Source organism: Amblyomma mixtum, chromosome 10, assembly GCF_055824585.1.
Source record: "Amblyomma mixtum isolate Tamu chromosome 10, ASM5582458v1, whole genome shotgun sequence".
Lineage (NCBI taxonomy): Eukaryota > Metazoa > Arthropoda > Arachnida > Ixodida > Ixodidae > Amblyomma > Amblyomma mixtum.
Genome location: NC_143021.1, coordinates 55,503,647 through 55,530,627, shown reverse-complemented (window position 1 = coordinate 55,530,627; position 26,981 = coordinate 55,503,647). Strand labels below are relative to the sequence as shown.

Sequence of the window (26,981 nt, the reverse complement as noted above, 5' to 3'; positions counted from 1 at the left end):
CCAAGATCAACACAGGGCTTTCAGATGCATCTTCAGGTCACGCATAGAAGTTACAGCAAAAATTTCATCCGGTAATTCATTAAAGATTTCAGGTACATAAGCACAGCGCCTTGCTTTTCCGTATCTAGTTACACTGCGCGGAACATAATAACGAATTGTTTTCCTTAATTTCCGTTTAGGAGTATTAATAATTAAAAAGTCTGAATTCCAAAAATGCCGCTGAACAACTGTCTGCACAAAAAGAGAATGAAATGATGGAAGACCTAGGAACTGAAAGACGTCCGTGCCGGATGGCATGTGACAATTGTACACAATGCTCTTCAACATGTTTTTTAGTATACTATCAATACGACAATGCCAGCGTGAAGGACATGGCGCAAATGCAGTTAAGCCGTATCTGAGAACACTGTACGCAAGTGCATGAATTATAGTTTTTTTCACCGACATCGGCGCCAAAGACTTCATATTGAAGAGTAACCATGTAACCTTCCGTAGCTTAGCACACAGATATGCCAAGTGGTCATGCCAAGATAAGCTGCTGTCAAAAACAACACCAAGATATTTGATCGAGTTTACATATTCTATTGGCTTGCAACCACAGGGAAGGGAATCATGATCATGCAAGAATACTTGTCTGTCTATAAGTAGCGTCTTTAAAGGATTTCTGAAACATATCATTTTGGTTTTGTTTATGTTCACCGAGATTCCATTCTCGGAAAACCATTTCATGACATAATTAATGTTTTCCTGCAACACATTCACTGCCGTCTCGTAGTTAATATGCTTCGTGAGCAGAACTGTGTCGTCCGCGTACTGAAAAATCAAGCACTTGGATGTTACTGAGCTGAGATCATTTGTGAATATATTAAAGAGCAATGGAGATAGAATAGATCCCTGTGGTACACCCGCTTTCACAGGGAGCTTTGCACTGTGCTCCATTTGGCTGTTAATTCTGACCACTTGTGAACGTCCGCTTAAGAAATTCTTTAGAATAGCATAGAAAGGTCCTCGAAAACCCAGAAGGTCCAGTTTTTGTAATAAAATAGCATGATTAACCGTATCAAACGCTTTCTTAACGTCTAGAAAAAGAGCACAGCTAAACGTGTTTTCATCGAAAGCAGCGTACAATTCATCAGCAAATTCCTCAAGCAATAATGTAGTACCTCTTCCCTTAATGAACCCATATTGACGGTTTGAAATGACATCGAATTTATCTAAGAAGGAAGTCATACATTCAAATAGGAATTTCTCTAGAATCTGTGATAAAATTGGCAGGATAGAAATCGGTCTGTAGTTCTCGATAGCGTTCTTTTGTCCTCCCTTGAACAGCGGCCTTACGATAGCAGTTTTCAAATCTTCAGGTATTACGGCGTTTTCCAGAAACCCGTTAATCAAGAAGAGCAGTATGTCCGAAAGAGCGTGAAAATTCCGTTGTACCAGCGCAGCCGATATACCATCTATTCCGGCGGGCTTGTTTCGTCGGAAGCTAAACACTAGCCTGGCAAGATCGTCCTTTGATAGCCTTGGAAGATATGCGGAAGCTGATAAAGAATTTTTTAGTGTACATTTCAAGCCTTCAATAATAATAATAATAATAATAATAATAATAATAATAATAATAATAATAATAATAATAATAATAATGATGATAATAATAATAATAATAATAATAATAATAATAATAATAATAATAATAATAATAATAATAATAATAATAATAATAATAATAATAATTTAATAATAATAATTTTTATTAGTCCTCATAGTATACACATGATAACTTGCCGGGCCTGCCGAAGCCTCTGCATGGCTTGTATGGCAGAGCCCGGCAGCGGGGCAGAATCTGAATTCACAAACAAATGGTATGCGCTTGTTCAGATTAACAGACAGCCAAATATGCTATTGGCGTACACACTGAAAACTCATAATTGTGTCATATAAATACGTTAAAAAAAATATATATTTTTTTAAGTTCAATACACTTTCAATGTATTAACATAAATCAGTCAGACAAAATAAAGAAAAGAAGACCGCACTGAGCAATGCCATTGTGCACATACATAGGAAGGAACAAAGCTATATCGGATGCTCCGAAACATCATAAAATACGTACCAAAAGCACTATGCACCACCTATTTTTGAAGTTTTATTAAAGCTCTTTTGATTCCGGATCGTGTAGTTTGTTGTAATACTGTCCCAGGAAGGTCATTAAAGGTCAGGGGAATGTAGTATTTTCTAAGGCTTTTACCGTAACGTGTTCTTATGGAGGTATCGCAAAACCTGTATCGGCACGTAAAACTTTACCGATGCTGCGTCGCTGACGAAAGTCAGTATTCCAAAAGTACTTGGGAGCTATGGTGGAGAGAAAAAGGGTGTCGAAGTCTGGAAGTTTTAGATATTTAAACAATGTAATACAAGGTGCAGGGGGGTTGGTGTTATAAGCAATACTCTTAAGAATGTTCTTGAGCAGCCCATTAATTTTGTTTTTCCAAAACAATGAACAATTGAAAAAACAGGCTATACCATATCGAATGACAGAGTATGCTAAGGAGTGTAAGATCATTTTTTTTACACGTAAAGGAACAAGTGATTGCAATCGGTACAACATGCAAGCAATCTGTCGAAGTCTAGTACAGATAAAGGACATGTGTTTGTTCCAAGCCAGGTCGGAGTCAAAGTAGACACCCAGATATTTTACTGAATCAGTGTACTGAACGGGTGGGCATGCGCAGGACGAGCATTTGTGGGAATGAAGGTAAACAGGTATTTGTGTACTGATAGTTCGCAACGGATTATGAAAACATACCAGTTGTGTCTTGGTTGGGTTTACATTTATCTTGTTTTCCTGAAACCATGCCATGGTTTCAGATATGTCTAACTGTAGCATTGACACAGCGTCCTTGTAATTCATATGCCTAGCAATAATAAGTGTATCATCGGCATACTGATAAATATTACTGTATCGAATGACCGAGCTAAAATCATTAACATAAATGTTAAATAGTAACGGTGATAACACTGATCCTTGTGGTACACCCGTCTGAGTGAATTTTATGGTACTTCTAAATTCTCCTAAACAGACTAACTGCGACCGCTGCGAGAGATAATTACGCAAAAAATCATGAAACTGGCCGCGGAAGCCATAGCTATACAACTTGCTGCACAGTATGTCCCGACTGACAGAATCAAAGGCCTTGGCTAAATCCAAGAAGAGAGCACATGCAATCTGGTTTCGCTCAAAAGTTTCATGTAGAAAATCTGATAGGCTTTCGAAGAGCACATTTGTACCGCTACCTGCTATGAATCCATATTGAGAAGGTGTGAGCATGTTATGCTTTTCTACAAAGCTGTACATAACATCGAGAACATGTTTTTCTAAAATTTGAGATAGTATAGGCAGTACAGATATCGGGCGATAATTTGCGGGGTTCGAAGGATCTCCATTTTTGTACAGGGGAATGATGCGTGCTTGCTTCATTTCATCGGGCATCAGGCCCGTCTCTAAAATAGTGTTCAAAATACAAAGAACCGGTTCCGTCAATACCGGCAGATTCCGCCAGATATCGTCCGCAGTTATGCCATCCACACCAACAGCGCGTCTTTTCCGAGACTGTCGCACAATGTGCACTAAAGTTTCCTTATCAAGTGGTGGTAGGTAGGCCGAGTCCGTAGTAAGGTTCGCTGGCGCCTGATAATGAGATCGTTCATGACTGTCAGCTTGAGACCCGAACGAAAAGTGGTCATTTAGACTGTTTGCAACGTCCGACGATATCTCTCCGAATCCTTTTTTAATGTTATCAATGTAACTATGCGATTGACAACCACGCAGCTCATTTACCAGCATCCACGTTTTCTTTGCATTATTCTTAGAAGCTGAAAATTGGGTGTTATAATGCTGCCGTCTAGAAGCCCGCAGCATTGCCGTTACTTTATTTCTCGTGGCTCTGTACAAATCCCTTAGTGACTGGTTATTTGGTGATTGTCTGCATTTCTTCCAAAGTTGTTCTTTTTCTTTTATAACCGTTAATATATTATGATTCAACCAGTGCAGATTTTTATGGCGCTTTTTCACAGAAACTGTTTTTTTACACTTGTCACGAATGTCAAAAATATTTCTAGGAACCTCTTATAGGACGTACCTGGACATGAACTCGAGTGTACCGTTTCCCAATTTTGTTCTGAGATTAATTGGTCAAGCTTAGCTCTGTCGATTATCTCCAAACAAGTATTCCAAACAGGTCGCAAACATGGCTCATGAGCACAGTAGATTTTACAGCCAACAAAGTAGTGGTCTGCCAGTTTTTCGGTAATTAACACGGAGTCTACACTCATACCGCCGGGGGGCCGGACTAGTACATGGTCAATGCATGACACTACAGTTCTGTCGCATACAAGTTCTTCTCTGGTTGCCTCACGGACTAGCGATTCCACTCCATATTCAGCTAATATGTTTAAATAATTATTCGCCAAGGCCTTGTTTATTTTCAAGGTGTCGATATTGAAGTCTCCTATTAGGCATAAATTACTGGAAGATGGTAACCTCTCTAAATATTGCTTTAATTCTTCTAAAAAGGATGGAGCATGCTCTGATGGTGGCCTGTAAACAGCAACTAGAGTTATCGTCATTCCGGATAGCTCCAGATCAAGTGCAAGGGACTCAGCTGTCTTAAATTCTATCTGAGCGGGTAGGGATGACCATCGTGATTTGATAAAGACCGCCATGCCGCCGCCCCTTCCTTTGGGTCTCGTAACGTAGTATTCTTGATACCCAGGTAGACGAAACTGATGTGTCAAGTTGTCTGAAATGTTTATTTCCGTCAGAACAAAAACCTCGATAAGATGAATGATATCTCGGACACTGACTAAAAAGTGGTCCCAGTATTTCTTTATACTGCGTATGTTTACATGTATAACTGAAAAAGACGCGAGGTTTTTTTCAAATACCGAGCTAAGAGCGGTACAATTGGGAATTGAATGAAACAGCACAGACATCTAGATCAGTTTCTGGATATCCTCTTTGGTTACTACCTTAACTAAGGAGCTGCCCTCTTCCTTTCTGGCAAAGATTTTGCCATTCTTTGTCCACACGTATTTGTACTCCATTTGTTTCGCCTTGATCCGAGTCATCCAAAACAGCTCCTTATTTGCCTGTGTCAAGTTCTCGTTCAAGAACATCACGGAGGGGATGACATTTTCTTCTGCCAGTGAACGAAGCTTTCCTCGAGCGAGAAGCCATTTATCACGAACGGATGGGGACGCAAAGCGAACGAGAACAGGTGGTGTCTTATCCTTTTTGGCAGCAAGACGATGGGCCGCAACTATGTCACCTTCGTGAAAATCTTGGAGCTCCATTTTTGCGGCCAAGTCGACCATTACAGCTTTCAAGTTCTCGCCACTGGTGACGGCAAGACCATGCAATTCTAAATTTGAAAGCCTGCTGTACTGCTCCGCATTATTCAGCTCAACCCGAAGGTGGCTAATCTCTTCCGACTGGTGTGTCACCGTGGCCGTTAGTGTAGAAACTTTCTCTTCGAGGCTTTTTTTTGCAGCATCTTGTGCTGTGTTCTGAGCGACCAGTGAGTCATAAGCCGATGACATGAACTGCACTGAATTTTGGAGGTCAGTAACCACCTGCTTCAAACTCAAGACCTCATCGATCCTGTCTTTGAGAGACAGAAGTGCATCCACCTTTCCCTGCAAGGGCAAGAGGCCAACTATGGTAGTGTTAATGCTTTCCAGCTGCCGACGCAGGGCTGTTAGCTCTTGGGCTACAGATGTGCTATCTGCAGTGACATCAGATTCCGACTGTGTTGGGACATTGTTCCCTTCCGTCTGAGACGATCTACAACCCTTGCACTTCCAACAGTCTCTTTTCGCCTGACCCATGGCCATAAATGTATTATCAGCTACACCTGAGCATGATTTGCCAAGATGATAACCGTTTCTGCATTCTGCGCAAGTCAGGTATCTGCCGTCTTTAGGAAGAACTTTTGAACACGCAGAACAGTTTTTCCCGTCAGACATGGCCACAAGCAAACAAAAGACAAAGTGAGAACAATTATACTGCGCAAGTGACTATTTTCATAACCATACACTTCACAGGTGCAGTCGGCGGCAAATCAAGAAACACTAATACAGAGACGAAAAAAAACGCTCACCTGTCAAGAAAGAGCGTTTCCGATATGTCAACTGAACAGAAACTGCCGCCGACTGCAGAGCTGTGCTGGCTTGCCGAGACTTTTATAGGCCGCTGATTGACGGTGGCGTCTTCTATCGATGCACCTTCGGCTTGATTCCTTGAGTGTCGACGGAAGGCGATACCGCCGACCAGGCACGGATTCACGCTTGTCGCTATCGGCAGTGTTGGGGTCGGTGGGCGTATCCTGGCGTAGATCGCTTGCCGTAGCGCCTGTCAAGAAAGAGCGTTTCCGATATGTCAACTGAACAGAAACTGCCGCCGACTGCGGCATAATAATAATAATAATAATAATAATAATAATAATAATAATAATAATAATAATAATAATAATAATAATAATAATAATAATAATAATAATAATAATAATAATAATAATAATAATAATAATAATAATAATAATAATAATAATAATAATAATAATAATAATAATAATAATAATAATAATAATAATAATAATAATTTTTATTAGTCCTCATAGTATACACATGATAACTTGCCGGGCCTGCCGAAGCCTCTGCATGGCTTGTATGGCAGAGCCCGGCAGCGGGGCAGAATCTGAATTCACAAACAAATGGTATGCGCTTGTTCAGATTAACAGACAGCCAAATATGCTATTGGCGTACACACTGAAAACTCATAATTGTGTCATATAAATACGTTAAAGAAATATTTTTTTTTTAAGTTCAATACACTTTCAATGTATTAGCATAAATCAGTCAGACAAAATAAAAGGAAAGAGGACCACACTGAGCAATGCCATTGTGCACATACACAGAAAGGAACAAAACTATATCGGATGCTCCGAAACATCATAAAATACGTACCAAAAGCACTATGCACCACCTATTTTTGAAGTTTTATTAAAGCTCTTTTGATTCCGGATCGTGTACTTTGTTGTAATACTGTCCCAGGAAGGTCATTAAAGGTCAGGGGAATGTAGTATTTTCTAAGGCTTTTACCGTAACGTGTTCTTATCGGAGGTATCGCAAAACCTGTATCGGCACGTAAAACTTTACCGATGCTGCGTCGCTGACGAAAGTCTGTATTCCAAAAGTACTTGGGAACAATGGTGGAGAGAAAAAGGGTGTCGAAGTCTGGAAGTTTTAGATATTTAAACAATGTAATACCAGGTGCAGGGGGGTTGGTGTTATAAGCAATACTCTTAAGAATGTTCTTGAGCAGCCCATTAATTTTGTTTTTCCAAAACAATGAACAATTGAAAAAACAGGCTATACCATATCGAATGACAGAGTATGCTAAGGAGTGTAAGATCATTTTTTTTACACGTAAAGGAACAAGTGATTGCAATCGGTACAACATGCAAGCAATCTGTCGAAGTCTAGTACAGATAAAGAACATGTGTTTGTTCCAAGCCAGGTCGGAGTCAAAGTAGACACCCAGATATTTTACTGAATCAGTGTACTGAACGGGTGGGCATGCGCAGGACGAGCATTTGTGGGAATGAAGGTAAACAGGTATTTGTGTACTGATAGTTCGCAACGGATTATGAAAACATACCAGTTGTGTCTTGGTTGGGTTTACATTTATCTTGTTTTCTTGAAACCATGCCATGGTTTCAGTTATGTCTAACTGTAGCATTGACACAGCGTCCTTGTAATTCATATGCCTAGCAATAATAAGTGTATCATCGGCATACTGATAAATATTACTGTATCGAATGACCGAGCTAAAATCATTAACATAAATGTTAAATAGTAACGGTGATAACACTGATCCTTGTGGTACACCCGTCTGAGTGAATTTTATGGTACTTCTAAATTCTCCTAAACAGACTAACTGCGACCGCTGCGAGAGATAATTACGCAAAAAATCATGAAACTGGCCGCGGAAGCCATAGCTATACAACTTGCTGCACAGTATGTCCCGACTGACAGAATCAAAGGCCTTGGCTAAATCCAAGAAGAGAGCACATGCAATCTGGTTTCGCTCAAAAGTTTCATGTAGAAAATCTGATAGGCTTTCGAAGAGCACATTTGTACCGCTACCTGCTATGAATCCATATTGAGAAGGTGTGAGCATGCTATGCTTTTCTACAAAGCTGTACATAACATCGAGAACATGTTTTTCTAAAATTTGAGATAGTATAGGCAGTACAGATATCGGGCGATAATTTGCGGGGTTCGAAGGATCTCCATTTTTGTATAGGGGAATGATGCGTGCTTGCTTCATTTCATCGGGCATCAGGCCCATCTCTAAAAGAGTGTTCAAAATACAAAGAACCGGTTCCGTCAATACCGGCAGATTCCGCCAGATATCGTCCGCAGATATGCCATCCACACCAACAGCGCGTCTTTTCCGAGACTGTCGCACAATGTGCACTAAAGTTTCCTTATCAAGTGGTGGTAGGTAGGCCGAGTCCGTAGTAAGGTTCGCTGGCGCCTGATAATGGGATCGTTCATGACTGTCAGCTTGAGACCCGAACGAAAAGTGGTCATTTAGACTGTTTGCAACGTCCGACGATATCTCTCCGAATCCTTTTTTAATGTTATCAATGTAACTATGCGATTGACAACCACGCAGCTCATTTACCAGCATCCACGTTTTCTTTGCATTATTCTTAGAAGCTGAAAATTGGGTGTTATAATGCTGCCGTCTAGAAGCCCGCAGCATTGCCGTTACTTTATTTCTCGTGGCTCTGTACAAATCCCTTAGTGACTGATTATTTGATGATTGTCTGCATTTCTTCCAAAGTTGTTCTTTTTCTTTTATAACCGTTAATATATTATGATTCAACCAGTGCAGATTTGTATGGCGCTTTTTGACAGAAACTGTTTTTTTACGCTTGTCACGAATATCAGAAAATATTTCTAGGAATCTCTTATAGGACGTACCTGGACATGAACTCGAGTGTACCGTTTTCCAATTTTGTTCTGAGATTAATTGGTCAAGCTTAGCTCTGTCGATTATCTCCAAACAAGTATTCCAAACGGGTCGCAAACATGGCTCATGAGCACAGTAGATTTTACAGCCAACAAAGTAGTGGTCTGCCAGTTTTTCGGTAATTAACACGGAGTCTACACTCATACCGCCGGGAGGCCGGACTAGCACATGGTCAATGCATGACACTACAGTTCTGTCGCATACAAGTTCTTCTCTGGTTGCCTCACGGACCAGCGATTCCACTCCATATTCAGCTAATATGTTTAAATAATTATTCGCCAAGGCCTTGTCTATTTTCAAGGTGTCGATATTGAAGTCTCCTATTAAGCATAAATTACTGTAAGATGGTAACCTCTCTAAATATTGCTTTAATTCTTCTAAAAAGGATGGAGCATGCTCTGATGGTGGCCTGTAAACAGCAACTAGAGTTATCGTCATTCCGGATAGCTCCAGATCAAGTGCAAGGGACTCAGCTGTCTTAAATTCTATCTGAGCGGGTAGGGATGACCATCGTGATTTGATAAAGACCGCTATGCCGCCGCCCCTTCCTTTGGGTCTCGTAACGTGGTATTCTTGATACCCAGGTAGACGAAACTGATGTGTCAAGTTGTCTGAAATGTTTATTTCCGTCAGAACAAAAACCTCGATAAGATGAATGATATCTCGGACACTGACTAAAAAGTGGTCCCAGTATTTCTTTATACTGCGTATGTTTATATGTATAACTGAAAAAGACGCGAGGTTTTTTTCAAATACCGAGCTAAGAGCGGTACAATTGGGAATGGAATGAAACCGCACAGACATCTTAGATCAGTTTCTGGATATCCTCTTTGGTTACTACCTTAACTAAGGAGCTGCCCTCTTCCTTTCTGGCAAAGATTTTGCCATTCTTTGTCCACACGTATTTGTACTCCATTTGTTTCGCCTTGATCCGAGTCATCCAAAACAGCTCCTTATTTGCCTGTGTCAAGTTCTCGTTCAAGAACATCACGGAGGGGATGACATTTTCTTCTGCAAGTGAACGAAGCTTCCCTCGAGCGAGAAGCCATTTATCACGAACGGATGGGGACGCAAAGCGAACGAGAACAGGTGGTGTCTTATCCTTTTTGGCAGCAAGACGATGGGCCGCAACTATGTCACCTTCGTGAAAATCTTGGAGCTCCATTTTTGCGGCCAAGTCGGCCATTACAGCTTTCAAGTTCTCGCCACTGGTGACGGCAAGACCATGCAATTCTAAATTTGAAAGCCTGCTGTACTGCTCCGCATTATTCAGCTCAACCCGAAGGTGGCTAATCTCTTCCGACTGGTGTGTCACCGTGGCCGTTAGTGTAGAAACTTTCTCTTCGAGGCTTTTTTTGCAGCATCTTGTGCTGTGTTCTGAGCGACCAGTGAGTCATAAGCCGATGACATGAACTGCACCGAATTTTGGAGGTCAGTAACCACCTGCTTCAAATTCAAGACCTCATCGATCCTGTCTTTGAGAGACAGAAGTGCATCCACCTTTCCCTGCAAGGGCAAGAGGCCAACTATGGTAGTGTTAATGCTTTCCAGCTGCCGACGCAGGGCTGTTAGCTCTTGGGCTACAGATGTGCTATCTGCAGTGACATCAGATTCCGACTGTGTTGGGACATTGTTCCCTTCCGTCTGAGACGATCTACAACCCTTGCACTTCCAACAGTCTCTTTTCGCCTGACCCATGGCCAGAAATGTATTATCAGCTACACCTGAGCATGATTTGCCAAGATGATAACCGTTTCTGCATTCTGCGCAAGTCAGGTATCTGCCGTCTTTAGGAAGAACTTTTGAACACGCAGAGCAGTTTTTCCCGTCAGACATGGGCACAAGCAAACAAAAGACAAAGTGAGAACAATTATACTGCGCAAGTGACTATTTTCATAACCATACACTTCACAGGTGCAGTCGGCGGCAAACCAAGAAACACTAATACAGAGACGAAAAAAACGCTCACCTGTCAAGAAAGTTTAGTTTAGTTTATGGGGTTTAACGTCCCAAAGCGACTGAGGCTATGAGAGACGCCGTAGTGAAGGGCTCCGGAAATTTCGACCACCTGGGGTTCTTTAACGTGCACTGACATCGCACAGTACACGGGCCTCTAGAATTTCTCCTCCAAAGAAATTCCAGCCGCCGCGGCCGGGATCGAACCCGCGTCTTTCGGGTCAGCAGCCGAGCACCATAGCCACTGAGCCACCGCGGCGGCACCTGTCAAGAAAGAGCGTTTCCGATATGTCAACTGAACAGAAACTGCCGCCGACTGCAGAGCTGTGCTGGCTTGCCGAGACTTTTATAGGCCGCTGATTGACGGTGGCGTCCTCTATCGATGCACCTTCGGCTTGATTCCTTGAGTGTCGACGGAAGGCGATACCGCCGACCAGGCACGGATTCACGCTTGTCGCTATCGGCAATGTTGAGGTCGGTGGGCGTATCCTGGCGTAGATCGCTTGTCGTAGCGCCTGTCAAGAAAGAGCGTTTCCGATATGTCAACTGAACAGAAACTGCCGCCGACTGCAGAGCTGTGCTGGCTTGCCGAGACTTTTATAGACCGCTGATTGACGGTGGCGTCCTCTATCGATGCACCTTCGGCTTGATTCCTTGAGTGTCGACGGAAGGCGATACCGCCGACCAGGCACGGATTCACGCTTGTCGCTATCGGCAATGTTGAGGTCGGTGGGCGTATCCTGGCGTAGATCGCTTGTCGTAGCGCCTGTCAAGAAAGAGCGTTTCCGATATGTCAACTGAACAGAGACTGCCGCCGACTGCAGAGCTGTGCTGGCTTGCCGAGACTTTTATAGGCCGCTGATTGACGGTGGCGTCCTCTATCGATGCACCTTCGGCTTGATTCCTTGAGTGTCGACGGAAGGCGATACCGCCGACCAGGCACGGATTCACGCTTGTCGCTATCGGCAATGTTGAGGTCGGTGGGCGTATCCTGGCGTAGATCGCTTGTCGTAGCGCCTGTCAAGAAAGAGCGTTTCCGATATGTCAACTGAACAGAAACTGCCGCCGACTGCCAATAATAATAATAATAATAATAATAATAATAATAATAATAATAATAATAATAATAATAATAATAATAATAATAATAATAATAATAATAATAATAATAATAATAATAATAATAATAATAATAATAATGTTTATTGCCATTTTGTAGCTAATACAATAAGGTTCAGGCCCGTCAAAGCCAACAAGAGGCTTGAGTGACTGGGCCCTGCAGTTACGGCCAGGACTACAAAAAAGGCAATAGATACAGTAACGCTTCTCGTTACACCCAAACGAGAGCAAAAAAAAACAAACAAAAATTGGAAAACACAGGTTAACAGCACAAGTATTCAGAAATTCAAGTCTAAACCCAGAGTATACGTCAAAATAAAAATAAAAATAAATGAAATAACGAACATTTTAAGCATAACTTCACTCTAACAGAAGAATACCAAGATCAACACAGGGCTTTCAGATGCATCTTCAGGTCACGCATAGAAGTTACAGCAAAAATTTCATCCGGTAATTCATTAAAGATTTCAGGTACATAAGCACAGCGCCTTGCTTTTCCGTATCTAGTTACACTGCGCGGTACATAATAACGAAATGTTTTCCTTAATTTCCGTTTAGGAGTATTAATAATTAAAAAGTCTGAATTCCAAAAATGCCGCTGAACAACTGTCTGCACAAAAAGAGAATGAAATGACGGAAGACCTAGGAACTGAAAGACGTCCGTGCCGGATGGCATGTGACAATTGTACACAATGCTCTTCAACATGTTTTTCAGTATACTATCAATACGGCAATGCCAGCGTGAATGACATGGCGCAAATGCAGTTAAGCCGTATCTGAAAACACTGTACGCAAGTGCATGAATTATAGTTTTTTTCACTGACATCGGCGCCAAAGACTTCATATTGAAGAGTAACCATGTAACCTTCCGTAGCTTAGCACACAGATATGCCAAGTGGTCATGCCAAGATAAGCTGCTGTCAAAAACAACACCAAGATATTTGATCGAGTTTACATATTCTATTGGCTTGCAACCACAGGGAAGGGAATCATGATCATGCAAGAATACTTGTCTGTCTATACGTAGCGTCTTTAAAGGATTTCTGAAACATATCATTTTGGTTTTGTTTATGTTCACCGAGATTCCATTCTCGGAAAACCATTTCATGACATAATTAATGTTTTCCTGCAACACATTCACTGCCGTCTCGTAGTTAATATGCTTCGTGAGCAGAACTGTGTCGTCCGCGTACTGAAAAATCAAGCACTTGGATGTTACTGAGCTGAGATCATTTGTGAATATATTAAAGAGCAATGGAGATAGAATAGATCCCTGTGGTACACCCGCTTTCACAGGGAGCTTTGCACTGTGCTCCATTTGGCTGTTAATTCTGACCACTTGTGAACGTCCGCTTAAGAAATTCTTGAGAATAGCATAGATAGGTCCTCGAAAACCCAGAAGGTACAGTTTTTGTAATAAAATAGCATGATTAACCGTATCAAACGCTTTCTTAACGTCTAGAAAAAGAGCACAGCTAAACGTGTTTTCATCGAAAGCAGCGTACAATTCATCAGCAAATTCCTCAAGCAATAATGTAGTACTTCTTCCCTTAATGAACCCATATTGACGGTTTGAAATGACATCGAATTTATCTAAGAAGGAAGTCATACATTCAAATAGGAATTTCTCTAGAATCTGTGATAAAATTGGCAGGATAGAAATCGGTCTGTAGTTCTCGATAGCGTTTTTTTGTCCTCCCTTGAACAGCGGCCTTACGATAGCAGTTTTCAAATCTTCAGGTATTACGGTGTTTTCCAGAAACCCGTTAATCAAGAAGAGCAGTATGTCCGAAAGAGCGTGAAAATTCCGCTGTACCAGCGCAGCCGATATACCATCTATTCCGGCGGGCTTGTTTCGTCGGAAGCTAAACACTAGCCTGGCAAGATCGTCCTTTGATAGCCTTGGAAGATATGCGGAAGCTGATAAGGAATTTTTTAGTGTACATTTCAAGCCTTGCCGCGCTGCTGCCATTTCGGCCGCTAGCGTGAAATACTTATTCAAATCATCACCTTTCGACACAAGTTCGTCTACCAAAACGTCCGAACAAGAAAGGTTCCTTTCATTTCCCTGAAGGTGTTTAATCAGAGACCACATTTTTGCAGGATTTTTATAGGATCGTTGGAACTGCTGCTGAAAGTACAGCCGTCGTGCGGATCGAATAAGGGCCACAACCCTGTTCCTTGCGGTTCTGTATTCAGAACGAAGGTCATTATTTTTAGGAACACGTTTAGAGCGTTTCCAAAGCAAATCACGATTTGCGATTGGCCGCATAATTTCGGGGTTTAACCAGTTGTGATTCCGCCTTTTTTTACGCACTAGTTTCCGAGTACACGTTTCTTTCAGCTGGTCAAGTTTATTACACAACTTTCTGTATACTATCTCCACCGGTTCGCCTTCAGTTAAGTGTGCCCAGCGAAAGGACCCTATCAGCATATCCAATTTTCTTTCATCTATAATTGTGACAGTTAGCATATTAGCATCCCTGCCGTTTGATGCAGTGGTTCCAGGTAGCTTATATTTCGGCGAAAAACGACAGGCAGTGAAATAATGATCTGCTAACCGCTGTGAAATAATACATGCGGACAAGGTGTGATGGAGTGCACGAACAGCATGAACAAAACAGCATGAACAAATAATAATAATAATAATAATAATAATAATAATAATAATAATAATAATAATAATAATAATAATGCCTTTATTTTTCATCACAAAGATGTGGGGGGCAGAGAGAAAAAGCTAGGGTAATAGCTTGACTACTTCCTCGACGAAAGATGCATAATTTGAAAAAGAAAAAGAAAGGCACACAGTATCAGCAGGTAAGCAGATAGGCAGAAGCAACGGCAAGACAACGAATAATGCATGAACAAAAATCCAATTTTAACAAAAATGTAACACTTCGTAACACATAAAAAGCAAACAAAAACCATGAAAAATTATACCCGGTTACATATAACGGAAACAAAATGTCGCAGATCTTTTTGTTGCAGGCTTTCAACAGTCATGTTGTGGCTTTTGCAATGGTTAAAAAAATGCGGAGGGTTGTGTTTGAGCGTCTGTTTTCCATAACCGTTTCTGTATGAATGAATGTGCCAAGTATCGGTGCTTCTTGTTGTGTACGGTGTGTTTCTTTTGCGTAATGAAGCCAGTTGTGAAATGAAAGAAGTTTTGCTCTTATGTCCAATTTTGTATCTGGAAATCAAGTGGTATATATGCATACAGATAATTTATTGGCATTATGTCTCCTTTATCAAAAAAATTGTTTTGATGGGTGGTCGTGTGCTACATTATATACTGTTCTAAGCATTCTTTTCTGTTGAATATATAGCTTTCGTAGGTTCGTGAAAGGTGTATTTCCCCATATCAAGTGACAATAGTTAAGATGTGAGCGAAACAGTGAATTATACGGCTGTATTTTTACATCTACAGGGAGGATGTGCTTGTTTAGATGTTATATCGTTTGTGCGCTCGTCCTATGGCATTTTGTTGTGAAAAATACACCTAGTGTTTTAAAGGAATTCACTACATCTAGTTTAAAATTATTGAGCATAATAACATCGTTATTTTGAACGTCTCTGTTCTTGGGGTAGAAAATAATGGGCTTAGTTTTTGAACTATTAATCTGTAGAGCGTTAAATCTCGCCCACTTTTCATGGTCGAGGCGCATAAGCTAGAAAAAACTTAAGTGGTATCGTCTGCATATATGACCATTTTTGTTTCTTTATCTGTTTGTGTTAAGTAATTTACATATATGTTGAAAAGGAATGGGCCCAAGATGCTGCCTTGCGGCACACCAGATAAGATAGCTTTGACATCTGAATCGGTGAGCGTTTAATTCTACATACTGTTGTCGATTCTTAAGGCAACTGCTCAGAAGTAAGAGGGATCTTGCTCGAAAACCGTATACTTGGAGCTTTTTCAGTAGTAGCAGGTGATTAAGACGGTCAAATGCCTTCGAAAAATGTACGTATATTCCTAAAGCTAAATATTTGCCTTCGAAAGATTTTAGAATGAATTCTTTTGGTTCTAATAGAGCAAGTTCCGTAGACCAATGTTTTCGAAATCCAAACTGCGAAGATGTGAGTATGTCATGTTTATTACAGAAGTTATTGATCCGGGACAGAATTACTTTTTCGAGAACACAGGCAATACTGACAATGGCCGACAGTGTCCAAATTCATTCTTATCCCCCTTTTTGTAGACAACTGTTACCTTTGCAGTCTGCATTTTCTGTGGAAACACACCATTCAGTAAACAAAGATTGAATATATGGGTGAGACTGGGTGCTATTATGTCAAAGACATACTTTACAGGCTTAATCTTAATACCATCGGCATCGCAACTTCAACTATTGTTTAATGCGACAAATATAGATACTACTTCATCCTCTATTACAGTACTTAGAAAACAAGTATGATCTACAGTACAGTTTATGTTGTGTATAGCCTTAACATCAAAATCATTTGTCTTCAGTTCAACAAAAAATCACTAAATGCATTTGCGAGCTTTTCACAAGAATATACATTGTTTTGGTGGGTAATTGTTATAACTTGGGTTGGGTTGCTAGCTTTTTAACAATATTTAATTCTATGTTACGTCTGTCCTCGACGTTGGATTAAGAAAGATATTACGATAGTATTCATCTCTAGCAGCTCTGATATCTTTATTTAAATTGTTACGCACGTTTTAAGAAGATCAGAATCTCGTGTTTTCAGGAAATTTTTGTACATCCTATCCTTCGCTAAAATTCTTGTAAGTAGACTTGGCGTTGTCCATGGCTTACGGATCTTCTTGGATTGCCTGAGGCGCTTGTAAGGAAACGATCATTTGTACTGAAACAAGGGTGTCAGGACACGTAAGGCGTGGACGGTGGGATAAAATAACGATTTCCATAGCGTTCGGTTTATTTACCAGTAAGATGGCCCCACGCCCCATGGTGCACCGTACCTTATATGATACCTGTCGTTACAGTACTCGTACCTGATGAAAGGTGAAGAAAAATGCCCCAAAAAGGAGGCTGCCTTCCAGACCAGCCTGCGTTCTCTGGAGACGCTGCTCGAGAGCAACCCAAGACGCTTCCTGATTGGCCAGAAGATGACTCTGGCTGACGTGTCGCTAATGGAGTCCCTCACCGTTCCGGAGGTAAGAGATCACCGTGCGAAACGAACTCTTCTTCGGCGTTCTGCAAGACACGTAGATGAGGGACTGACGCTAGTAGCGGCTGCAATACGGTAGGCAAGTTCTGCCTTCCCATGCGGCGACTGTTAGGAATACGCGGCTGCAGCGGGAGGCATTACAGCGACATCTTCCGTTCGCGTAGCTCTCCTCACTGAGGGTGAAGGAGAAGGGGAGAACTCGCAGCCACGCACTCTCGCGTGTGGCTCTACCGGCCCTGGCAGGGAGAGGATGGGAACCTGGGGAGATGGCGTGGTCGTGTACCTTTGGCAGGAGTGGCGTTCACGTCGCGGTCGCAAACATCAGTGAGTGCAAGGGGGAATGGAACAGCGCGGTTCCTACTTCAGCTCCTTCGCCTCGTGGCTTAGACACAGATGGAATCCACTGGGCTGCCGGGGAGCGTCGCCCTCGAAAGCGTTGGCCCCGGGCGTGAGCTGCTTGGGGGCGCTGCACGAAGCAAGTCTCGAAAAAATGCACAAAGTGTACGCATTCAGTGTAGCTTTGACGCATTTTAAAGTCACCAGAGCTACCACATGGCACACAACAGAGGATAATTGACAGAGGGTCTTCTCTTACGTATTTATTTATTTATTCATTTATTTCAGTGCTCTCAAGGCCCGACGGCATTACAGAGAGGAGGGGCATACAAAATCCTTCGCACATTTTTTGAAGGCGTCAAAGTTGGTTATGGTGGTGATGGAGGCAGGGAGGTGGTTTCGTTCGTTGCGGGTGCGAGGAATAAATGAATTAAGACCAGTGTCGGTGCGACATGGCGGAACACCTGCCTTATATTATTGATCGATGCGCGATGACACGTAGGATGAGGATTCGAATAAGCAGTTGATTTTTATGGGTCGTGTTGTGGTAAATTTTATGAAATAGACCAAACCGAAAGTATCTGCGACGGAGAAAAAGGCCAGGAAGATTTATGGCTACTTTCATTGAAGATATACTTGCAGTTCTCGAATAGTTAGACAGAATAAGGCGGGTGGCGTGGATCTGAATAGATTCAATAGTTTGTGATAAGATTAGATGACCGGGTTCCCAAACTGTTCATGCATATTCCAATTTGGACCTGATTAGAGCGTTATAAAGATGCAGTTTTACAGGCATTGTGGCAGATGAAAATGACGGCGAACGAATCCAAGTACGCCAGTAGCGTTATTGGATATGAGGTCAATGTGCATTTTCCATGACAGGTTATTTGTGATGTGAACGCGAAAATATTTATAAGATCCGACTGCCATTAGCGATGAACTGCCGAGGAAATAGATGATGGGATCATCGAATAAGCGGCAGGAGACTCGCGTGTTTTTACATTTAGTGACGTCAGTTGCCATAATCCAATCTGTGCACCAGGAAAATATTCAGTTTAGATAATCTTGGAACGCGGCACTGTCAGAGGGGTCAGAAACAGAGCGACAAATAACACAATCGTCACTAAACAATTTTGTATGGCAGGTTACCTGTGCAGGTAGGTCATTAATATAAATTAGGAACAAAACGGCCCTAAATCTGAACCTTGCAGAATACCGGATGTTACGGGGATAGTAAACGACCAATGGTTGTTAACGGTGGCGTCCTGGGAGCGGTTAGACAAAAAACACTTAATCCATCCTAAAATATTGATTTCCATATTAAGGGCACTGAGTTTAATAAAGGGTAAATGATGAGAAACGGTATCAAAGGCTTTAGCGAAATCTAAAAAGATGCAATCCTCTATATTTCCGTTGTTAATTGCCTGAAACAAATCATTTGTAAAAGACATCACCTCGGTTTCACATGAAAAGGATTTTCTGAATCCATGTTGACATGACGTGGAAAATGGGCTAGTTTCAAGGAAATACACAAGGTGCGAGTAGATGATGTGTTCGAGGAGCTTGCATGGAACACTTGTCAATGGAATGGGCCTATAATTAAAAGGCGAACGAGCACTTCCCGACTTATGCAACGGAACCACCTTCCCTACCTTCCAGTCGCTTGGGATACTGCACGACTGCAAGGATTGGGCATATATTTCGCGTAAAATCAATGGCAAGTAAGCAGCTGTATTTTTTAGAAATTTGATATTAATGCCGTCTACTCCTGAGCATGAAGAATGCTTCTGTTTCTGAACCAGAGATGCAATGCCGCCAGAGTCAATAACTACAGGATACATTCCGACAACTTCAAAATCGCGAGCAATGGTTTGGTTGGCATTGGAAGTGGTTAAAAAACACGAAGCAAATACCTCATTGAGAGTATTGCAGCAGTCATGGTAGCTTATAGGATTACTTCCTTGATCATAAAAGACCACAGTATTAGCTTTGTTACTACTACCGACCACATTCCAAATTTTTTTCGGATCATCTTTAAGGTGGAATGGTATGGTTCGCTGGTAAAACTCGCCTTTGCTTTCATTGATGGCCTCCTCATTTGCAGTACTAGCACTAAAGTAAGCTTCCCAACGATCAGACGTCTGAGCCACCTTAGCACGCGTAAATAGTCGTCTTTTTGCTGAGCGAACGTTTCAAGCGTGCATTCAACCACGGAGCATTAGAATTCAAGTAAGTAAGTGTTTGAGGAATGTGCTCAATAATTAGAGCAGCAACTTTTTCTTTGAATAAAGACGAATTCTGCTCGACGGATTGGGTGTTAAAACTTGGAATGTAATCAGCAGCGAATTTTTCCAGCTAACTATTGATTGCAACCAAGTCAGCATTTCTATAATCGTGAATGAATTTCGATGATTTCTTAGTAGATATGGAAGCTTTAATGTCGAAATGAATAATCAATGGTCACTAAACCCAGGTAGAAAGGTTATTGCAGGAATTAAATGAGGCCCAAAGCGCTCGTGTTGTCCAAGTCTCTTCTCTGTCCGTGTTTTTTAGCGCTTGTACGTGTCTGCGCAGTAGTTAGTAGGGTAGGCTGAAGTACAGGCTGCTTTAGGCTAAAATCCAGACATAGGTTGATGAAAGAAGAGCACTCGGATGAACCATCACATGAAGGCGGAAATTCATTGCACCGGTTAATTGCCGGAAAATTAAAGTCGCCACGAAGGAGAAGAGGTCACGACGGAAAGCGCGTGACGATGCTCGTTTAGTACATCATACAGGTCGGCACAAAATATAATAGAAGAATGTGGCGGTCTGTAGCAGGCACAGATGACAAAACTTGTGCTGTAACTAACTACACGTGCGCGTACAAGTTCCCAAGGATGACGTAATATGCACAAAGCTAGAAATCAGAGATTCGCGCACCGCTATCAATACGCCGCCACCTTACCGCAAGGTAGTCTCAGCGACAAAACTTGCAAGCAGATTCACGCTCAAATATTTTGGCGCGTTTAAAATAGTTACAATGAACAGCCACCAACTCTACCACCGAGAAGTTCTGTTAATATATTTCTCTGACGCCAACATTTGATGCCTTTAGCATGACATAATTAATATCGTCATCGTACTGCATGTTTTTTTGGAAGTACACACCGAGTGATTTAAACGATTTCACGGTTTCAACCGCTTGCTATTTGTAAAACGGTTATTGCTGCGCGGCAAGTCTTATTCGCACGGAAAATTACAGCCTTGGATTTTGTCCTATTTACCGCGAGAGATTAGCTTGTAACCATTTTTATAGATAGCTTAATATGCGATTACCATGTACGCTTAGACAGTTGCAACTGTTGCCAGATATAGGGGTGCTGTGCATAATTAGGAGGGATGGTCTGCATAAATTGTAAAGCGGTGGAAGTGTGAATAGTAATATATTATTAATATAGGGCTTGAAAAGCTGAGGACCATGTCCTTGAGGGACACCGGTGTTAACTGAAGGATATGAGTAAGTTATTAATCTGAACGGACTGTTTCGAGACGATAAGTCATGAAATGTAAAGCTTGCCATCGTATATCCCATACATTTCTAGTTTTCTAAAAAATATCATTGCTAATTTTGTTAAACGCGTACGCAAGTTGTAGAAAAATATCAAACACTAACATTTCGCTTTCGTATTATTCTAATATATATTACTTTTGGTTACGAAGGTAGAGCTCTGTTGATTTATTTTGTCTGAATCCAAACCGGCAACAGGTAGTTATGAAATGGCAGAAGCATGTCCATTCGTTTTAGTGCCATTTTTAGCAGCCCTTAGAAAATACTGTTAAAGTGCAGGGTAGCAAAACGATGAGATGCGCCGACAGGTGAAAAAAAAACAGACCAACCACTTTTCACAAGGTTTGTTCCTCAGAAAAACTCGCGTAAGGGACGGGCCATAGCGCACAGACTTCGGCGTCTACGTCGGCTGTGGTTACCTATGCGGCAAAACTTCGCCACGGGAAAGCGCTAAGGCCCATACATCGACACGTGATCAGGCTGAACACCTGATGATAGGCACCAGTTCAGCATTAAATTGGTGAATGAAAGCGGCAGTGTGCGTAGTGTGACAGCCAGCCGACTCGCCGAAAGCCCGTGGCTTGGCATGGTACGTTTTAACGTACACGATGAGCTATGCCAACGTGGTTTAACGTATTCATTGGGTGTAATATTCTATCATGAAATGTGGCCGAGAGCATCGATGCCCGGCACCAGAAAGACTATATAAGAAAATGTCCTCCTTCGCAGCGTCTGGTGTTACTTTGTAGCGTCTAAACCAAAGACGGCGGCAAATGCGGAAATGGTAACCTAAACCGTTCACATACCGTTTGCGAAACTTGCTCAGTACCGCGAAATTCCACCCACTGTTTCTTACGTGGTCTAGGAGCGCTTAATTATTATTGCGAAAGCAATACTGCTCGCATTTTGAGCCCTTCAGCGTCGTCCCGGCGGTGTAACCACGTTTGACCTTTAGCATGACCTCCGCTGTGACGTCACGCCAGACGGAGAGAGACAGAGCCCCAACTCGTGTCGTCGCGGTCGTCCCAGCGTCACCACGGTGCGCCGAGCAGCAGCTGCGCGGCGCTGCCGCGAGGAGGCGCTCGCTATGATGACGTCACGCCAGACGGAGATATATCGGGATCCATGGAGGAAGGAAAACTAAGGAGAGGCCCTTCGTATTCCCAATGCATTGGCGAGAATGTGGCGGAAGTGACGTCAAAATTTAGGCTTAAAAAGTCGGGCCACTAGCAACGTTGTCGTTGTTGCTAAGAAAACTCGGGCCACTAGCAACGGCGTACGGCGTCGTTAGCGTCGTTGTTGCTAGGGGACCGAGTGTTTCTCGGTGGCGGTGGACGGGCTTTCGGCGCGGTGTGTTCGGCCTTGCGTGTTAAAGTCTACATGCCTGGTGTCGTGAGGTTACGCACGCATCTAAGATTGCTTTTAAATGCAGCAAATAACCGCTCATTTGATATTTTGTTCGTCAAACTTGGTGTCGTTACGCGGAGCGATCGATGCATTGAAATGAATCTCGCGAAAAGGTGGCACTCCGGAACCGCGCTTCAACACGCGAAGAGGCGTTGATTGTTTTGATCAGCGAACTTTCGCACCTCACCAAACAGCACAGAAACATGAAGCCGCTCTCGGCGATGCTGAGCTGCGTGTCGAAGGCCACACGGCGGGTGTACGGTAGCCCGAGGAGGATGGTGAGCTGAGCTAAAGCGGCGCGCAATGTCGTCTTTCTTCGCCAGGCGTCGGAAAAGGTTCACCGTACCTGTGCACCGGTCTGTGTCTAGGTGCGTGTTTGATAGGGAGGGAGGTGTAGTAGTGTAGCGGCGAGCGGCGCGGTTTTTTTTATTCCTTCCTTTTACGAAGCGCTTGCGAGCCGCGCGCGATCCCCGCCCCGTAGCTCGGTGGAGAAAGAAGATAGTGAGGAGAGCCGATACAACTTCCGGTTGCGGGGCGGCTTCACAAAAAGTGACGTCAGGGCCTCTCCTTAGTTCTTTCCTTCCTCCATGTCGGGATCCGACCCGGCTCGTCGCACATAGAGTCGTCGCAGTCGTCCCGGCGTAACCAGGCCATGTCGTCCGACATGCACAAGGCAAGGCGGCAACAATTCGCTCAAGCTAGGAAACGACGGCGGGCTGAAGAAACGGATGAAGTTGCTTTCGCAATTTCCGGGCTTAACCAAGCTGAGCCCCTGCCAATTTTATTTCTTGAGGAAAGCAGCACAGAAACCAAAGAAGCAGCCTTCATCATCCTTGCACTATCCCTTCCTACAGCCAACCCCATAGTGACTGCTTCCCCGCCTTGTCCGTTTGCAAGCTCTGAGGTGGTCAGTAGGTGGGCCGGCCACAGGCTGCGTTTTACTGCGACGACGAGTTGGCTTGCGGCATTTTCTGGTAGACCGCTTTTTTTTTCGCTAGACTTCACTATTAAGCAATCATCTAATGTACAGGGGCAGTCCCTATCGCCTATGTTGCTTTCAAACTATCATACATAATTATTGAGGCTTGTAAGAATACACGAGCATAACAAGGATAGACGAATAAGCGTAAATCGAGAAATGGAGTAGAGGCTCCCTGATTCCTTGGACTATTAGCGTCAAGGGCAAGCACAGTTATTATCGCGTACATTCCGAACACTGTGCTGCAAATAGGAAAGCTCGAGTTGATACAGGTCGGGGAATGTCTATATGTCCTTTACACGGATACCTCAAGCTACCCAGACAACCCGGAAGCCGTAAGCGTAGGGACCAAGAACTGGACTGGCGACGACCGAATCTCAGCTTCAATACAGCCGTGCTCGAGCAGGACAGCAGAAGAGAGAACTTCTGCATTTTGGTGCAAGGATTGCAAGAGCAACAGCAATCCTTGCTGGCCGGACCCTCAGAAGCGGCCTGTCGGGCGTATGCCTGTCTCTGCCCTGCTCTCATAACAGATGAGACGTATCCTCCAGCAAAGTTCCCCGGCACAGTTCCCCTTTTTTGAATCGCCTCCCTTCCCGGCAGCGAGCGTGCCCACGCTCTCGGCCCAGGCTCCAACGGGAGAGGACATGGCGTCTGGCCGGGGGCTGCAGAGGAAGAGTAAAGGGCTCCTGAACCACCTTCTGAGGGGAGTACGTGAACTCGCCTAATCACTCTCCTCATGAACACCTGAGCCAGAACACGCAGTTGACAGCCCACAGTAGCGTGCAAAGTTGGAGTGTCCTTTCAGGCGACTTTTTCATGCTCGCGCCCTTCCCTGTGGCACGCTGCGGCATAACTGTGTCGAGAGATGGATCTTGGTTATATTCTTTCGGGCGTTACGCAGCTGCCGTGGCCGCGCCCAGTCAGCAGCGTAGCTCCGGCGCGTCGAAAAGTCCCCCTCTCCCCACACCCGGGGAATTCTCACGGGGGAGCCGACGGAGGTGCGTCGACCTCTGAGCATGAAAAGAGAGGGAGGGCGCGAAGACGGCGAAGTTTAAATTTTTACTACATATAACTCAGTTTCTACGCAACGAATTGAAAAAAACTCTTACGGGAGGGTTTAATGTCTCAGGAATACCGCACCTTTATTGAGATCCCCCTTCAGAGCCTCTGTCAGAGCCTCTTTAAGAGCATCTTTAACATACACACTCATTCTCGAGCACTGCACACACCAGAGAAGAACACTTCTCCCCCCCCCCCCCCCCCGAAAAAAAAACACACCCCTAAACAGAGCAATCGTCATGGCCTGGCGTTAGCTTCAGACGCACACATTACTTAAACGTCTACCACTAACATCTCTTATTCCCCGCACAGTTTCCTGGATGCTGCCCAACAGGCAGCAGCCCTGCACCCACACTCTTCCACTTCTTATGTGAATGCCCCGGGCACCAACCACCCATCCTCCACCTCAGTTTGTATTCTCAGATATGATTTCTCCAGCGCACACCCACGGGACCAGCAATAGCTGGTAGAGCGGGCGCGCAGGACAGCGACAGACGATACAGACGTGGACTAAGGACATCGCACAAAGAGAATGGCGACCAGCTACCAATGTGCAACTGGTTACACAAAAGTTTTCCTCCTCCAACCAAGGGGGCTCCTTTTCTCTAACAGGTTGCCTCTCGCCGTATGGAAGCCTTTAACCGTAAACCTTATCGCAAAATAAAACCCACATAGCAGGTCTGCTCTGAGGGGGTGTTGCAGTGCTGTATAGGAGGGGTTCAGCTCGCACTCCAGGCTACCGCAGTTCGGTATTACTTCTTGTAGAATTCCTGAGTGCACACGTGGCAGATAGCGTCCTTTTTAGCGGCGTTTTTCTTATGCAGTTAGCTCATTTTACGATGCCCACAAGGTAACCCTTCCAGATAAAAGCTTGGGCGCAAACTTACCAACGAACGCATTTCTGCTAATATACGTAGTCCAGAGATGTGTAATTAAGCACTGTGTTTTTTTATTGGCCATGTTCTCTTGCGCAGACTGTGAACTATGACCTGTCGTCTTTTCCGAACGTGAAGACATGGTACGAGTGGATCCAGATGAAGCTGTCATCCGTCAACGAGATCAACACTCAGGGCATAGCGCAGTTCCGGGCGTGCCTCGGAATGCATTGACGACGTAACATCAATTGCGCAAGATTGATTGAGTCGGCACTGCAGCGGTAGCTCAGTGTCATTTGTAGCTCCATATAGCAATAGCACTATTATGCGGCGGCACTGCAGCCTTGTTTGAACGTCTCAAGTGTATGTGTGGCCGCAGCGGTGGCTCAGTGGTTATGGCGCTCGGCTGCTGACCCGAAACACGCGGGTTCGATCCAGGCTGCTGCGGCCGAATTTCGATAAAGGCAAAATTCTAGAGGCCCGTGTGGTGTGCGATGACAGTGCACGTTAAAGAACCCCAGGTGGTCGAAATTTCCGGAGCACTTCACTAAGGCGTCCCTCATAGCCTGAGTCACTTTGGGACGTTAAACCCCCAATAACCAAACCAGGATATCCTACTTGCAAATTCAATCACTCTAAAGGAGGTATTGAGCTGTAGCAATGAACTGCCGCTTGTTACCGGCATCAGATAGTGGCTGCGCACACAAGCGGAACGATCAGTTGCTTCTATTCAATTTGTCACCGGCGGCGCAAGGAAAGCACAAAACAAAAGTTTCTGGTGCTTATGTGCCCTAAAACATGGCCCTTTCGGTACATGCCGCGATATACGAAACAACAACTGAGTGTAGGATGTTTTACTAGCCAATAAAGCCCGTACCAAAAAAAAAAAAAACTACGAGACATTAGTTCTCTCGAATCGGAAAATAATTGTTCGGAAACAGATTTTCCCGGCTGCACAGGGCGAGAATGAAGAGCTCAGAGGTTGTTCCTTAGCCACAAATCTTTAGATCGATGGTGCTGGCTGCGCTTTGAACGGCCATCATTATGAGCAATAGTCTTCATCGAAAGTTCACCTTCACCTGTGCTTTCAAAAAATAAAACCGGCTGTGACCATGTGTGTAATTTTGTTCTTTTTGTTTTTCTTAACGTGGTGCGTTATGTTAGGCGCATGAGGTGAATACTAGAGAAGGAGGTCTCAAGGTGAGAATCATCGAGGGCAGCCGCGGTGGCTCAGTAGTTATGGTGCTCGGCTGCTGACCCGAAAGACGCGGGTTCGATCCCGGCCGCGGCGGTTGAATTTCTTTGGAGGAGAAATTCTAGAGGCCCGTGTACTGTGCGATGTCAGTGCACGTTAAAGAACCCCAGGTGGTCGAAATTTCCGGAGCCCTCCACTGCGGCTTCTCTCAAATCTTTAGTTGCTTTGGGACGTTAAACCCCATA

General features: G+C 43.6%; 2 protein-coding genes across 2 annotated transcripts in view; one reads left to right on the top strand and one right to left on the bottom strand.

The window, feature by feature from the left end:
• Nucleotides 1-26,663, top strand: part of LOC149325841 (glutathione S-transferase D7-like) — a 41,293-nt gene extending 14,630 nt beyond the window's left edge. The window contains exons 5-6 of the mRNA XM_089565073.1: nt 17,148-17,318; nt 25,641-26,663. Of these exons, the coding sequence (XP_089421199.1) occupies nt 17,148-17,318; nt 25,641-25,775 (306 nt within the window). The 3' untranslated portion in view covers nt 25,776-26,663. The remainder of the gene's footprint in view (nt 1-17,147; nt 17,319-25,640) is intronic.
• On the bottom strand, nt 4,993-6,001 carry LOC149325842 (uncharacterized). The gene has a single exon (XM_089563364.1). The coding sequence runs from the start codon at nt 5,890-5,892 to the stop codon at nt 4,993-4,995; it is 900 nt and encodes a 299-aa protein (XP_089419490.1). The 5' UTR covers nt 5,893-6,001.
• Nucleotides 26,664-26,981: the final 318 nt, after the last annotated feature.